At 41.4% G+C, this 13832-nt stretch overlaps 1 protein-coding gene across 1 annotated transcript; it reads right to left on the bottom strand.

Annotated features, from left to right (window-relative positions):
* Positions 1-3675: 3675 nt before the first annotated feature.
* On the bottom strand, positions 3676-4611 carry LOC102971039 (olfactory receptor 6B1). Its single transcript, XM_007090899.1, has one exon. It carries the CDS (start codon positions 4609-4611, stop codon positions 3676-3678), a length of 936 nt encoding a protein of 311 aa, XP_007090961.1.
* Positions 4612-13832: the final 9221 nt, after the last annotated feature.

Below are 13832 nucleotides of genomic sequence, written 5' to 3'. Positions count from 1 at the left end.
GATCATGACGTGAGCTGAAACCAAGAGTCAGACGCTTCACCGACTGAACTACCCAGGCACCCCTGATCTTAAATAGCTTTAAAACAATAACAACAACAACAAAAGCTGTGTGTGCACATACAGAGAGGACTGCTTCTTACCTCATCATCCTAGACCTTCAACTGGATGAGTTATCCACTGAGAATTGGTGGGGGGGGGGGGATAATGGGGGAGGATTTGTTGTTAAGCACAAACATATTATAAAGTATATCTTGGGGAATGAGGTATATGAGGGTTCTAGGCAACCAAAATGGAGTAGCACATGGGGCATTTGTGGTTTCGAGCAACCAAGTTCAAACTGCTCCCTGCTCCTGGTAGCAGTGTCTTATGTCTGGAACGTTTTTTGCCCAAGTAGCCATATGTCTTGCTCCCTAACTTCTTTGCATATTTGCTCCAACTTAACTTTCTCAGTGACGGTTTGGGTAACCATCCTATTTAACATTTCAAATCTCCACCAACACTTACTACGACACTTCCCATATTTCCCTCCACCATGGTGCTTATTCCATCTGAATTGGTATAAATATGGGTTTCCTAGGGCCCCCATAACAAATCAGAGCAAACCTGGTACCTTAAAGCAACAAATGTACTTTCTTACAATGCTGGAGGCCACAAGTCCAAGGTCAAGGGGTCAGCAGACCTGCGCTTCCTTCGAAAGCCCAAGAGACTCTCTCTGTCCTTATCTGCCAGTCTCTGGTGGTTGCAAGCGTCCCTTGGTTTGTGGAAGCTTCCATCCAAGCTACCTTCATGTTCACATGGCCTTCTCCTCTGCCTTTGCCCCTTCTCTGTCTTAAAACAAACTTGTCATTGGATGTAGGGCCCATACAGATAATCCAAGAAAGTTTGAATTGGAAATCCTTAACTTAATTATATTATTAAGGCCCTTTTTCTGAGTCAGTTTATAATCACAAGATCCAGATCGAGGATGGGACAAATCTTTCTGGGAGCCACCTTCCAACCTGCGACATTATGTATATTACATATGCCTTTCGTATGTACAAATGTATTGTCTGCCTTCTGTTCCTATCTATGAGGGTCACAAGTTTTTATATTTTGTTTCAAAGATACATTTTTTATTGGTTTGATGGACTCCATGATGGGTTTGGATGGTCATAACTGAATCCTGAAGCTTGGTCTCTAGGTAAACTGTTAAAACTGACTACCAGAGTCCACATGCTGGTTGCCTGTCCACAAGCAGGCTTGCTTGAAATGTCTACCTTGCTTTATGTGGCTCCCTTCACAAATGATGCTCCTCTGCGTGCATTTATCTGTAACAGTGCTCTATGTATATGATACATATACAACAGAGGGAACTCTGTTGAGGTTTATCCTACATTGATCTGATCTGCACCCCCCACTTTGCTTAGCTCATGCGTTGACCTCACAAAGAGGTCACGGCAACGTTACGGATTCCCATCTGCTCTTTGAAACACAATTTAATAGAATTTGTGAAGAAATCCTACTTCCACACCCTCTCTTACTCAGACACTTATGAGAAATAATAAAGAAACAAACAGCCCTTATACCTGGAGTCTCCCAGATTGCGGTATGTGCAGCTCAGTCTGTACAGGATGGTTTGGGAGGTCTACAAAGACTTCCCAGCTAGTTCCCCCACATAAACTGTAACCAAGTTTTGGCCTGCGTAGATCTTACATTGGCCCAGATCTTGAACAATCAAAGTCTTTTGAATCATATCGGTTTATCTTCATAACCATTCCAGAAGGGAGGCAAAGCAGGCATTATTATTTGTTTACATATGAAGAATCAGGGTTTCAGAGAGTTTAGGTGGTTTGTCCCAGGTCACATGATAAAAACAGATAATTTGTCAGCAGCCAGTTGGCTGTTTTTATCCTGCATTCACTACTTATGTTTTTTTTTTTCAACGCACGCATTTCAAAGCCTGATAAGACTGTGCCATTATGATTGGTTTATTTGAATTATCTCAGAAAATAGTCACTTTTCTTTATGTTTTGTTTTAAAAGGAAATATATTTATAACCCCTTCTGTATTGCATCAAGAAACCAAAATATGTTCCAGGAGAATAGAGTAAATCATTTCCATTATGAGAGTCATTCCTTTTGTATATTTATTCTCTACAGTAAGGCAGGCTTGCATTATTTCTTGGTTTCTTTGCTCTCCTGAGGAATATATTCCACATTTGTCCATTGTTATTTTGTTGTTTCTCCAGGTATAGCAATTGATGATGCTAATTATACCCCTACACACTTAGTTTCCACACTCCATCTGCTGAAGAAGCATGTTTTCTCTCTAGAGAGATCCTATGAGCTAAGAACAGACCCAGGTCTCAGTCGGGAGGTCTGGGCTTTTGACCTCTGCTCCTCACTGTCTGTGATTGTATGTTATTAACTTCCTAAGCTTCTGTCCTGTAAGTTTATAAAATGTAGCTAAGAATCCTACCTAATGCCTCTTACTTCAGAAAAAGAGAGAGAGAGAGAGAGAGAGAGAGAGAGAAAAGATCTTTGAAAACAGTATTTTGTTTTTAGGTGGATGTTGCAAATGGTACAAGTCATTCTATTTTTAACTATTCTAATGGAATCTTTAAATTCCGGCTGACATTAGCATGTTGTATTGACTGCAGCTCAAAGTATGGCCGGCCCCTTTGGCCATCGACGAAACAGTGAACCAAGAATGGACACATCTATACCCTTCTGTGGGTGTGTGGCACGTCTGATCAGAAAGCCTGCTATTACTAGGAAGAGTATCAGATAAACAAGTAGGACAACTGAGAATCACTGTGGCATGGAATGGAAATCTGCCAAATCCTAAACTTGGACTAGTTGCCTCTATTTGAGATGGCATGCTGAGAGATGACGGCCAGGCGGAGTGAAAGCAGATTGAAGAGGAAGGAGAACATTGAGGTCAGAAGAATAGATGACTAACGAGGGCAACATTTCCTTCAACAAATAGTATATTTGATGATATTTATTTATTTCTCGCTTATTTTGTGCTCATCTACTAGAGGAGACAAATAAACACAGACATACTGTAAATCTAGAAGGGAACTGTGAAATTCAATACCAAGCAACAGTTTAAGTTATGTTGGAAGACAAATGATAATTGTATTAGGTATAGTTCGTGTGCAGATAACAGAAAGCACTCTAGCTTTTTGAAGCATAAATGTATGAAATACAGGGAACCAGCTACTTACAAAAAGTGTTGGGGAAACTAAAGGAGCAGTCTCTAGTCTCTGCCACCAAGACTGACTCCCCAAACAACATCCAGGATGAGATTGTTGAGGACATTGCTACCTCTGTCTCAGTTGGGAAGCCATCCCAAATCTGTTGGCCCACAACCCTTCATGCTTGCTAGATCCCCAAACAGCTAACGCCTATGCTGCCAACTTGCTCACCCACTAACACAGTTGGGAATTTAGACACAGTCTCAGAAACCCCATTTTGGGTCTTAGCCAAAAAGGATTCTCTATACAAGGGGTATGACCTTAGACCACAGACCACGTGTGCAGATGCAGACCTCACAACACAGCCAAGCACCTGGGCTGATGGGGATGTGGTGATGTCATGATGAATGATGACATGAGTAGTATCAGTTCAGGCATTAAAGGAGAAAGAATGGAGCGCTGAACCAAATAATTTCTTTCTAATAATTTGTAATTGACTAGTCCAACCGGATAGCCTGGCAATAGGCCAGTTTCTTCAGAGCCTCTTTGACCTCTCTGTTCCTTAGGCAATAAATGAAAGGGTTGAGAGCAGGGGTGACAATGGCATAGAAGATGGAAATTACTTTGTTCATGTTGAAGGCATGGATGGCTCGGGGCCTGGCATACATGAAAATAGTGGCCGAATAAAAGATGGTTACCACCACGAGGTGGGAGGCACAGGTAGAGAATGCTTTCTGCTTTCCGGTGGGCATGCGTAGAACGGTAACCAGGATGCATCCATAGGACAGGACGGTGATAGAGAGGGGGATGAGAAAGATGACCAGTGCCAGGACAAAGTCCACCAGCTCAGCTACAGACATGTCTGTGCAGGAGAGGTTAAGAACTGGAGAGATGTCACAGAAGAAGTGATTGATGACATTGGGGCCACAGAAACTGAGGCGGGAGATGAAATAGATCTTAGCCAAGGAGATGCCAAAGCCAATGGCCCAGGAGCCAAGAGCCAAGTGGAAGCAGAGCCTATGGCTCATAATCGTGGGGTAGTGGAGTGGACGGCAGATGGCCACATAACGGTCATAGGCCATGGCCGCAAGGAGCACACATTCTGTGCACATGAGCGCAATGAAGAAGTACAGTTGTATCATGCAGTGAGTGAAGGAGATACTATTGCTCACAGACCAAAAACTAAATAGCAACTTAGGTACCGTCACGGAGATGTACCAGGTCTCCAGGAAAGACAGGTTGGCCAGGAAGAAGTACATAGGCTTGTGCAGTGGCCGGTTCTGTTGCACCAACAAGATGATGACCATATTTTCAGCCACTGTCAGAGCATAGGCGATGAGGAACATCAGGAACACTGCTACTCGCATGGCCCAGCTCCCAGGGAATCCCACAAGAATGAACTTGGTGACCTGAGTCTGGTTCTCCACTTCCATATTAGAGACACAAGACTTATCTCTCCTGGCGGGGGGGGGGGGGGGGGGGCGGGGAGGGAGATCACTTGGTCAGAGTCCATAGTCCAGATAGAATCATCCATCCTTTGCCTTCTCTGATGAGCAATAGTAACATATCATTTATTCATAATACAGTATAGGCTAAGCCATACACTGGGTACATTATGCACTAATGTAATTAAATCTCACATAGCCTCTACACGTTGTTATACCCATTTTACTGACAAAGAAACTGAGTTTTGGAGACGTTAAGCAACTTCCCAACTTCCCACTGGTAACAAGGCAGGAATCACATTGAAGTCTACGTCTAAAGCCTACGCTCTAATATTCTACACTGCCTTCCCACTCAACAGGATCCAGTCTCCAAGTTTCATGTTACCACTGCCAATTCCAAAGGATATGTGTGGCGCTCCTGGCCCACATCTACACAGTACTTTGGACGTTCTTTCTTACAACTCACTTACCCCTCACATACCATCTCATCCTTCCCCTCCACCATGAAGGGAATGCAGCTGTCACCAGCTGATGATGATCACGTGAGGTACGTGAGTGTTGAGATCAGGTGGTTATGTTTTTGGTGTTAAAGACCTGGCTCTCAGTCAAGTACCAGGTCTGGCCTGGTTTGCTATTTGACCTTGACATCTTATCCTTCCTGAAACCCAATTTTCTCTTTTGTAATGTGAACACTAATATTCATTCAGCTTGTGTCACTGTGGATGAAAACCCAAATGAAACGATGTGAATGAAATATTACATAAACTGTAAATGACAACACATGTGAAGGGACTCTCGCCTCCTATTAGGGCACTAGGAATGGGGGCCTGGGCTAACGGGAGGGAGGAGAGGAGCAGTTGTGAGCAAGCAGAGTGGAGAGCAAGCACAGGCTTTGCTCTCAGGGAGCTGTAAGTCCTCTTGGGCGGGGCTGGAATCTCCGGGAGGAGAGTTTTTTAAATAAGCAAACATGGAGTGCCTGGGTGGCTCAGTTGGTTAAGCCTCTGACTTGAGCTCAGGTCATGGTCTCACAGTTCATGGGTTTGAGCCCCACATTGGACTCCGGGCTGACAGCTCAGAGCCTGGAGCCTGCTTCAGATTCTGTCTCCCTCTCTCTCTGCCCCTCCTCTGCTCGCACTCTGTCTCTTTCTCTCAGAAAAATGAATAAACATTAAAAAATATTTTAAATATATATATGTATATATATATATATAAAATAAAATAAGCAAACCAAAAGAAATGCATAATAAAACTTGAGATATTCTGTATGAAGATGAAAACATACAAAATGATATGAATGTGATCAGAGGATGTTCTCTGTGACCTCTGAGGAGGTGACTCAGGCAGAGAAGGATTCCAGGGACCCAGCCCTTTGAGTTGCTGAGGAGGGACAGCGCTGCCTGAGTGGGGCCACTGCTGTGTGCTGTGTGTGCATAAGATAACTCTGTCAGGGCACAAGTCTCTGGAAGCGAGACTGGTGGTGAGCCTGGTTGCAGGCTGTTCAGAGAAGGTTGTGGTAGCCCTGAATACGGTGGTTTTGGAGAGGTGGGCAGATTTCAGATGTGTTTTAGAAAAATCTTTAATGGTAATTGAGGGGTTGAGTATGGAAGATAAGGGAAAGAGAGAAATCAAGGAGGAATCTCAACATATGGCTTGTTCCAGGGAAGGGACACCATTTAGTAAGATGGGGAAAACTTGGGATGTTTACAGGCATTTTCCTCAGCGTTGAAGAAACGGCGATGGGCAAGAATTTGGTAGGGTGGCGTTTTGATTCATTTTCATATGAAGCTTGAGCAATCAGTCCAGGATATTCTCTGACGATAATTTATTGAGCACGCACTAGGTGCTGAGAAGTTTGCTCAGTACTGAGTGCTTCTCATACAACATCCAATTTAATCCACAAAACAATACTAAGCAGGTATTGCTATTCTAACTTCCCAGAAGACACTGGCTTAGACACATAAAGAAACATTTCCAAGTCAGAGAGGGATGAGATCAGAATTACAGGCAAGCTGAGGCCTGACTGTGAAGACATGGCCTCACCCCCCCAGGCTGACTCACACACAGAGGACAACACCAGATTTGAAACCCGTCACCATGTTTTCATATTTCAAATGTCTATTCTAGGAAATATTCTCTAATCGTACTGAAATTTCTTATAGGCACAGTCAATTAGAGATGAACCCAAATTAAAAAAATATAATATGACATACATACATATTCAGTCACTCACACACACACACACACACACACACACCAGAAATAAACATATAGAAATGTTTGGTAAATGTATCAGAGAAGAGGCAATCATTGGACTGAGTCTTGAAATATAAATAAGTGAGAAAACAAGACATTTTAGGCAGGGGAATCAGCGAACAAAGGCATAGAAGAATGAAACAGCCTGGCAGTTTCAGGGAAGCAACTGAGTTAGACTTATTTGCTGTGTGAGTGGGGAAATTATGAGAGAATGAATGAGTAGAAAAGGGATGGAGAGAGAGACAGACAGACAGATGAGACAGAGACAAATGGTGCCAAGGGCCAGATCATAGAGACTTCCATATGAAATATTAAGGCATTTAGAAATTTCCCTGTGGCATAGACAATAAACAGTTGCAGAATATTTTCAGCAGCTGATAACATTCTAGTATTTTACCCTGGCTTTTGATGTGGGGAGATGGACAGAGCTGGTGAACCAGAGATCGAGAGACTAGTTGGAAGGCAGCCTCCTAGCAGACACTTGAAGACACACACCAGAGAGCACTCAGCCCAGTTACAGTGTTTGTTAAAGAAATGAAGATAAACATGCAGACATACGTGTTCACAAATTACATGAGTAACTTTGCATTCTTAGGGGAAACTGGAGGGAGGGAGGGAGGGAGGGAGAGAGAGAGAGAGAGAGAGAGAGAGAAAGAAAGAAAGAAAGAAAGAAAGAAAGAAAGAAAGAAAGAAAGAAAAGAAAGAAGGAGGGAGAGAGGAAGAAAGAAAGAAAGAAAGAAAGAGAAAGAAAGAAAGAGAAAGAAGAAAGAAGGAGGGAGAGAGGAAGAAAGAAAGAAAGAAAGAGAGAAAGAAAGAAAGAAAGAAAGAGAAAGAAGAAAGAAGGAGGGAGAGAGGAAGAAAGAAAGAAAGAGAGAAAGAAGAAAGGAGGGAGAGAGGAAGAAAGAAAGAAAGAAAGAAAAAAGAAAGAAAGAAAGAAAGAGAAAGAAGAAAGAAGGAGGGAGAGAGGAAGAAAGAAAGAAAGAAAGAAAGAAAGAAAGAAAGAAAGAAAGAAAAAGAAAGAGAAAGAAGAAAGGAGGGAGAGAGGAAGAAAGAAAGAAAGAGAAAGAAGAAAGAAGGAGGGAGAGAGGAAGAAAGAAAGAAAGAAAGAAAGAGGAAGGGAAGGAGGGAGGGAGGGAGGGAGGGAGGGAGGGAGGAAGGAAGGAAGAGGAAGGAAGGAAGGAAGGAAGGAAGGAAGGAAGGAAGGAAGGAAGGAAGGAAGAGCAAGGAAGGAAGGGAGGGAGGGAGGGAGGGAGGAAGGAATTCCTATTTCAAAAAGAAAGAAATTCCTATGTCTCAAAAACTAAAGAGTATATGAACTAATTATTGCATGCTAGTAAGAGGAACTGACCGTATTTATTGTGAACATATGATTTTACCATATGATTTGTGACTTTTCACTCATGATAGGTTCTACCCCTTTAGAGTGTACTCAAACTTATTACACGTCATAGCAGATTTCTCCCATTGATTTGGAATCAAACATCTTAGCTCCTTTTTCCAGTCTTGTGCCTGCTGTGTATGCACTTTCTCTTCATTTTGTCCGGAGTCTGCACAAATGTAGATTTCGGTAGTTAAAACTTGATGAAAACATAGCCTCTGCCCCTGCCAAGAGTACTGTGTTTTGTAAACCCCATCACAACCGACTTACAGGGAAGAGGCACCAGCCTGCCTCATGGGGCCCCCAGAAGGCATGGTCGGGACCTGTAGGTTGAGATCAGAATCTGGGGTGCCTGTTTCTGATCTTACACTGAGCGATGCTCCCTCAAAAGTAGCAGGGGGAGTGTGTGCTCTGCTCACTGCACACCTGGCTACACTTACAAGTGTGAAAGACGAGAGTATCACCCTGACCAATTGATAGGAATGGGGGGTGAGTACAAGAGAGAGGCTCAATAGCATTAAACATCTAGGATTTAGACACTGCTACACCGTGGGAGTCCGAAAGAGAGCTGCCTGCATAGTCAGAGATGCTCTGAGAGAAGACGCTTACCTTGGCTCAGCAGCCTCTGCTGGGGTGGAACGTGAAAAGAAATTCTTCACTGATTCTAGAATAGGAAGAAGTAGAAAAGAAAGATTCAGGCACCGAATAGATGTGAGGAACCCACTCTCTAAACCTAGAAGTAACTGGGCACGGATTACCCAACTGCTTCCAGGCTGATAGCCAGGACTAAACGAGAGGTGAGCCCCCGGCTGTAGGATCACATCTGTGCCTGATGCGTTACCAGGCCGGCTCCCCCAGCGCCCCCGGACCACAGCACCCATTGCCTGCCCCGGTGGACACTGCAGTGGTCTTAGACCCACCACGCCCGGAAGAGCTTTGGATTCTGAGGGCTTTAAATGGTATCAAGACTTTCTCTACCTCTCTGCCAAGACCCAAGAGGAAAGCACCTTGATGATGCCAGTTCAGGTCTCTCGTGGGAGCCATGAGAATTGCCACCTGCCGATTGGGGCAGTCTTATTTGTTTTATAGAACAGTCATTCCATACAGGGAAAAATCCACTTAGGGCCCCACGCTTGGAAAAGAACCAGATTTGAATTTCTTCTTTGTTGAAACAACGAAGAAAGAAAAGTTACTACTTTGAAATCCCCCCATTTACAGATTTTCAATTATTATTCAATCTTTAGCTTACTTGAAGCAAGACGATCATATCACTGCTCTAAGGGAGATAGTATTCAAAGTAGACTTATGTTGCTATACTTCAGTAAAGTTTTAAATAAGTTTTTGCTGTAAATGCTTATGCCATAATTGTGCGCCTACTACATTTATTGTGATGTGATCATCATTGCTTTGTCAGCTGCCTTTTTGGGAACCACTTGACCAATATTTCACTTTCTGGAACAAAACTTTATTTTACTATATATTTGTAGCCTGCTGAAATCTTAAGTAGCCCTCACATTATGAAAAGCTGTCAAATTCACTGTGGCTTCACGAAATGGTAAATGGAAACATTGGCTGTTATAAGCAATTCAGTCTGCAACATGACATCATGGTAATTATACACTCTGGTTTCTTTAAAGGAAAAGATACATTTTACCTTAAAATTAACTCTTAAATGACTGTTAAGTACTCTTTAATATAATTTCTCTTATAAGGCTCAAGTATAAAACAAAATTATTGTAGCAAATAAAAATAAGGTCCGGCTTTCAAATCACTGGCCTCAATTTATCTCAAAGTTCTGGGAGAACTCTGACATCCCCTAACATGCATAAATTCTCCAACATTGATTTTAAATATACCATGATGTGGTGGTGACTAACAGCAATAGAAATGACAGAGTACCCACCAAATAACAGTTGAGCTAACTGTTCTGTTCACCTGTTGTAGCTGTGCGCTAAGGAGACTGAACAGGGTGGGAGACATACTTTTCCCTCAAAAACAGGGAATGTGAATCTACTGTGAGAGGGTTTTATGAACTGTTGAGGCAACTATCCCTTAAAGAAGAGGTTTGGGATCTGAACTTCATACAAATAATCCCCCGAAGAGTTTGGAGATGTTCAGCTGATACAAACACTATATTCTACAACACGCTGGCACTATCTTATCCTAGAATTCAGCTCTCCAGGCTTTGCTTGGAGGGTTGTTGTTGTTGTTTTCCCCCATTTGTACCTGTTGGCAAGTGCAGGTTGGAGAATTATGCAGATCACGGTCTAGGACATGTTGGAAGCAATAAGGAAACCCAAGGAGCTCACTGTCATGTTGTTCTTCAGGTCCCCAGATCCCTTGGCTATCTGCCTTCTTTTTGTCAGTCTTCTTGCATCTGTTGTGTTAGATCCAGACTTTTTAACAGTAAGGGGCTGTTCGTTTTTGGTTTTGTTGAGGAATATCCCCATATATGGATATTTCCACAGTGTGTTATCTATTCATCTCTTGATGGACTGTTCTGTTTGGGGCACTCTTTCGACCCCTACTCAGGCCATATACAACTCTGCCTTGACTTTCATTCCTTAGTGTATAGAGCCTGATGGTCACCCAGGGGTGAAATCTTAGGGTCTTTCCAGGCTTTTTCTATGCATATGTTCAGCCCTGGGCATGCGTGGAGTCTTCTCGATTCCCCAGTATAGACTTGAGGTTTTAAAAGCCCTTGTTCTCCCATGTACATCCTTTTCCAACCTCTTCCTTCCCAATATGCCAGCCTGTCTACTGCTCATCTCCACAGTTATCCTAGCCTCAGGCTGCTGTGGCCAATTCTTTTGCCTTTAACTACTATTGGCAAATGCCACCTGGGAAGCCATCCCAGCCCTGAGAATACTTCAAGACAGGGAAGCAAAGGTAAGGCTTTATGTCAGTCCTTCAGGTAGCTGCCAGATAGGGCAACACACTCAACCAAAATTCTTTGACAATAAGGTCCATAATGCTGGTTATGGCTACCAACCTGCATCGATGGTGTAGGTTGTTATCTTCATGGCTACCAACAGTCGGAGAGGTGGGAGATGATGGGTGGGCAACTTGAATGCCCCAGCCCCATGTTACCGCCATGCAACAGCATCATTCTTCACTAATCTTTCCCCTGTCATTGCCATTTTTTTTTACTAGACCCCAGAGTTCTGCAAAAGGTAATTCTGAAAGTTTTTGAAAGGTTATTAGCTATGTTTATAGAGAAATGGAGTCTTGGGATTCCCTGCTCCCCCATTTTCAGTGATGTTTACTGAAGCACCACTACTTTTAAGTAAATATTTATATCAAGAATAGTGATATATACATACTTCAAATATTACTTTTCAACTTTCACCCTTGCCAAACTCCCTTATTAATTCTAGGGCCTTTTTGTAGATTATTTGGGAATTTCCATTACGATGATAACTCTGCCTGAGAATAAAAATGATTCTATTTCTTTCTTTCTAATTTGTACCCTTTTATTTCTTTTGCTGGCCTTGCCACTTGGACTAGTTTATCCAGCTGAAGGAAAATAATGAGCATGGGCATCTAGTTCTTGTTCTTAATCTTTGAGGGGATATCATCCAGTCTTTCACCGTTAAGCAGATGTTAGCTGTAAGTTATTTGTATATACCTTTAAGTTTACTTATTTATTTATTTATTTATTTGGAGAGTGACAGAGAGAGCATGAGCAAGGGAGGGGCGAGAGAGAAGAAGAGAGGAAGAATCCCAAAAAGGCTCCGCACAGTCAGTGTGCAGAGTCCAATGCAGGCTCGAACTCATCAAACCATGAGATTATGACTGAGCTGAAACCAAGAGCTGGATGCTCAACTCACTGAGCCTCCCAGGTGTCCCTATACATACCTTTTATTAGGTGAAGAAGTTCCCATCTATAGTTTTTAGTGACCTTTATAATGATTAATTTTGAATTATATTAACTAGCTTTTTGTGTGTCTATTAAGAAGATTAACTGGTTTTCTCCTTTTGTCTGTTAATATAATGAAAGGCACTGGTTTACTTTTGGATGTTGAACCAATGTATGTTCCTTGCATAAACTCCCCAAGGTCATGATCTATTATATTTTTGTAAATTACTGAATTTTGATAATACTTTATTAGAATTTTTGTATGTCTGTTCATGAAGCTTAACAGTCTACAGCTTTCTTTTCTTTTAATGCCTTGGTTTGGTCTTGGTGTGAAGGTAACCCCGGCTTCATAAAAATATGTGGGCTTTCCTTCTTTTCTACGTTCAGGAAGAGTTTATGTAGAACTAACACTATATGTGTTCCTTATATGTTTCATAAAATGTATTAGTGGACCTGAAGTTTTCCATGTGGGAAGATTTTTAACTGTTATATTCAATTTCTTTCATAGACGGTAAGTTTGCATGTTATCTGTTTCTTCTTTTTTTAATTAAAAAATATTTAAAAGAATATTTTTAATGTTTATTTATTCTTGAAAGAAACAGAGTGTGAGCAGGGGAGGGGCAGAGAGAAAGGGAGACACAGAATCCGAATCAGGCTCTAGGCTCTGATCTGAGCTGTCAGACACACTGTGAGATCATGACCTGAGCCGAAGTTGGACGCTTAACCAACTGAGCCACCCAGGTGCCCCAGGTTACCTATTTCTTCTTACAAGGACTTTGATAGTTTTTATTTTCCAGAAATTTATCTGTTTCATCTAAGAAATAATTCTTCTTGAAATGATTGATATAAATCAGTTAAAAATATTGCCTCAGTATTTTGTCAGTGTCTGATAGGTCTATAGGAATACGCCCCCTTTAATTCTTGGTATGGTTATTTGTGTTTTTCCTCTTTGTTTCTTGATCAGTCTGGCTTGAGTCTTTTCAATGTGATTAAACTTTTCAAAGAAACTACTTTTAGTTTCATTGAATTTTTCAGTTGTGTTTTCTGGGGAATTCTTAAATTGTTTTTTGTTTTATTTTCTTCCTTCTTCACTCTATGTGCTTAATTTGATCTCTTCTGTTTAGTTTCTCAAAGTGATGGCTTGAGTCATTGACCTGAGACATTTCTAACATAAACATTTAATGATTAAATTTTCCTCTAAGCTCTTTTTTAGCCGACAGATAAAAGTTTTTATATACTATATTTTCTTTTTATTCAATTCAAAATATTTTTCTAACTTCTTTTGTGGTTTCTTTGACTTACAGCCTATTTAAAAGAATGGGGTTTCATTTTCACATATTTGGGGTTTTTTCTAGAGGTTTATTACTTCTGATGTAATTCCATTATGTTTAAAGAAAATACTCTGCATGATTTCAATTGTTTTACATGTGCTGACATTCATAGTCTTCTGTTACCAGGTGGGATGTCCTAAACATGTTAGGTCAGGTTTGTTCAAGTCTGCTATATATTTACTGGTTTTTGTCTACTTGATCTAACAAATATGAGGAGAATGATGTTAACATCTCCAGTAATAGTGGTGGATTTGTCTTTTTATTTCTTATGTATCTATAGCTCTGTTATTAGATTATTAGAATATTAATGTGCTCTTGATTAATCAATATTCTTATCATTGTATAATGTCCTACTTTTTCCCTGGTAATACTCCTTATTCTGCTGATT

This window comes from Panthera tigris, chromosome A2, assembly GCF_018350195.1.
Source record: "Panthera tigris isolate Pti1 chromosome A2, P.tigris_Pti1_mat1.1, whole genome shotgun sequence".
Taxonomy (NCBI): domain Eukaryota; kingdom Metazoa; phylum Chordata; class Mammalia; order Carnivora; family Felidae; genus Panthera; species Panthera tigris.
Note: the sequence above shows the minus strand (reverse complement) of the source record. Positions and strands in the feature narration are given on the sequence as shown.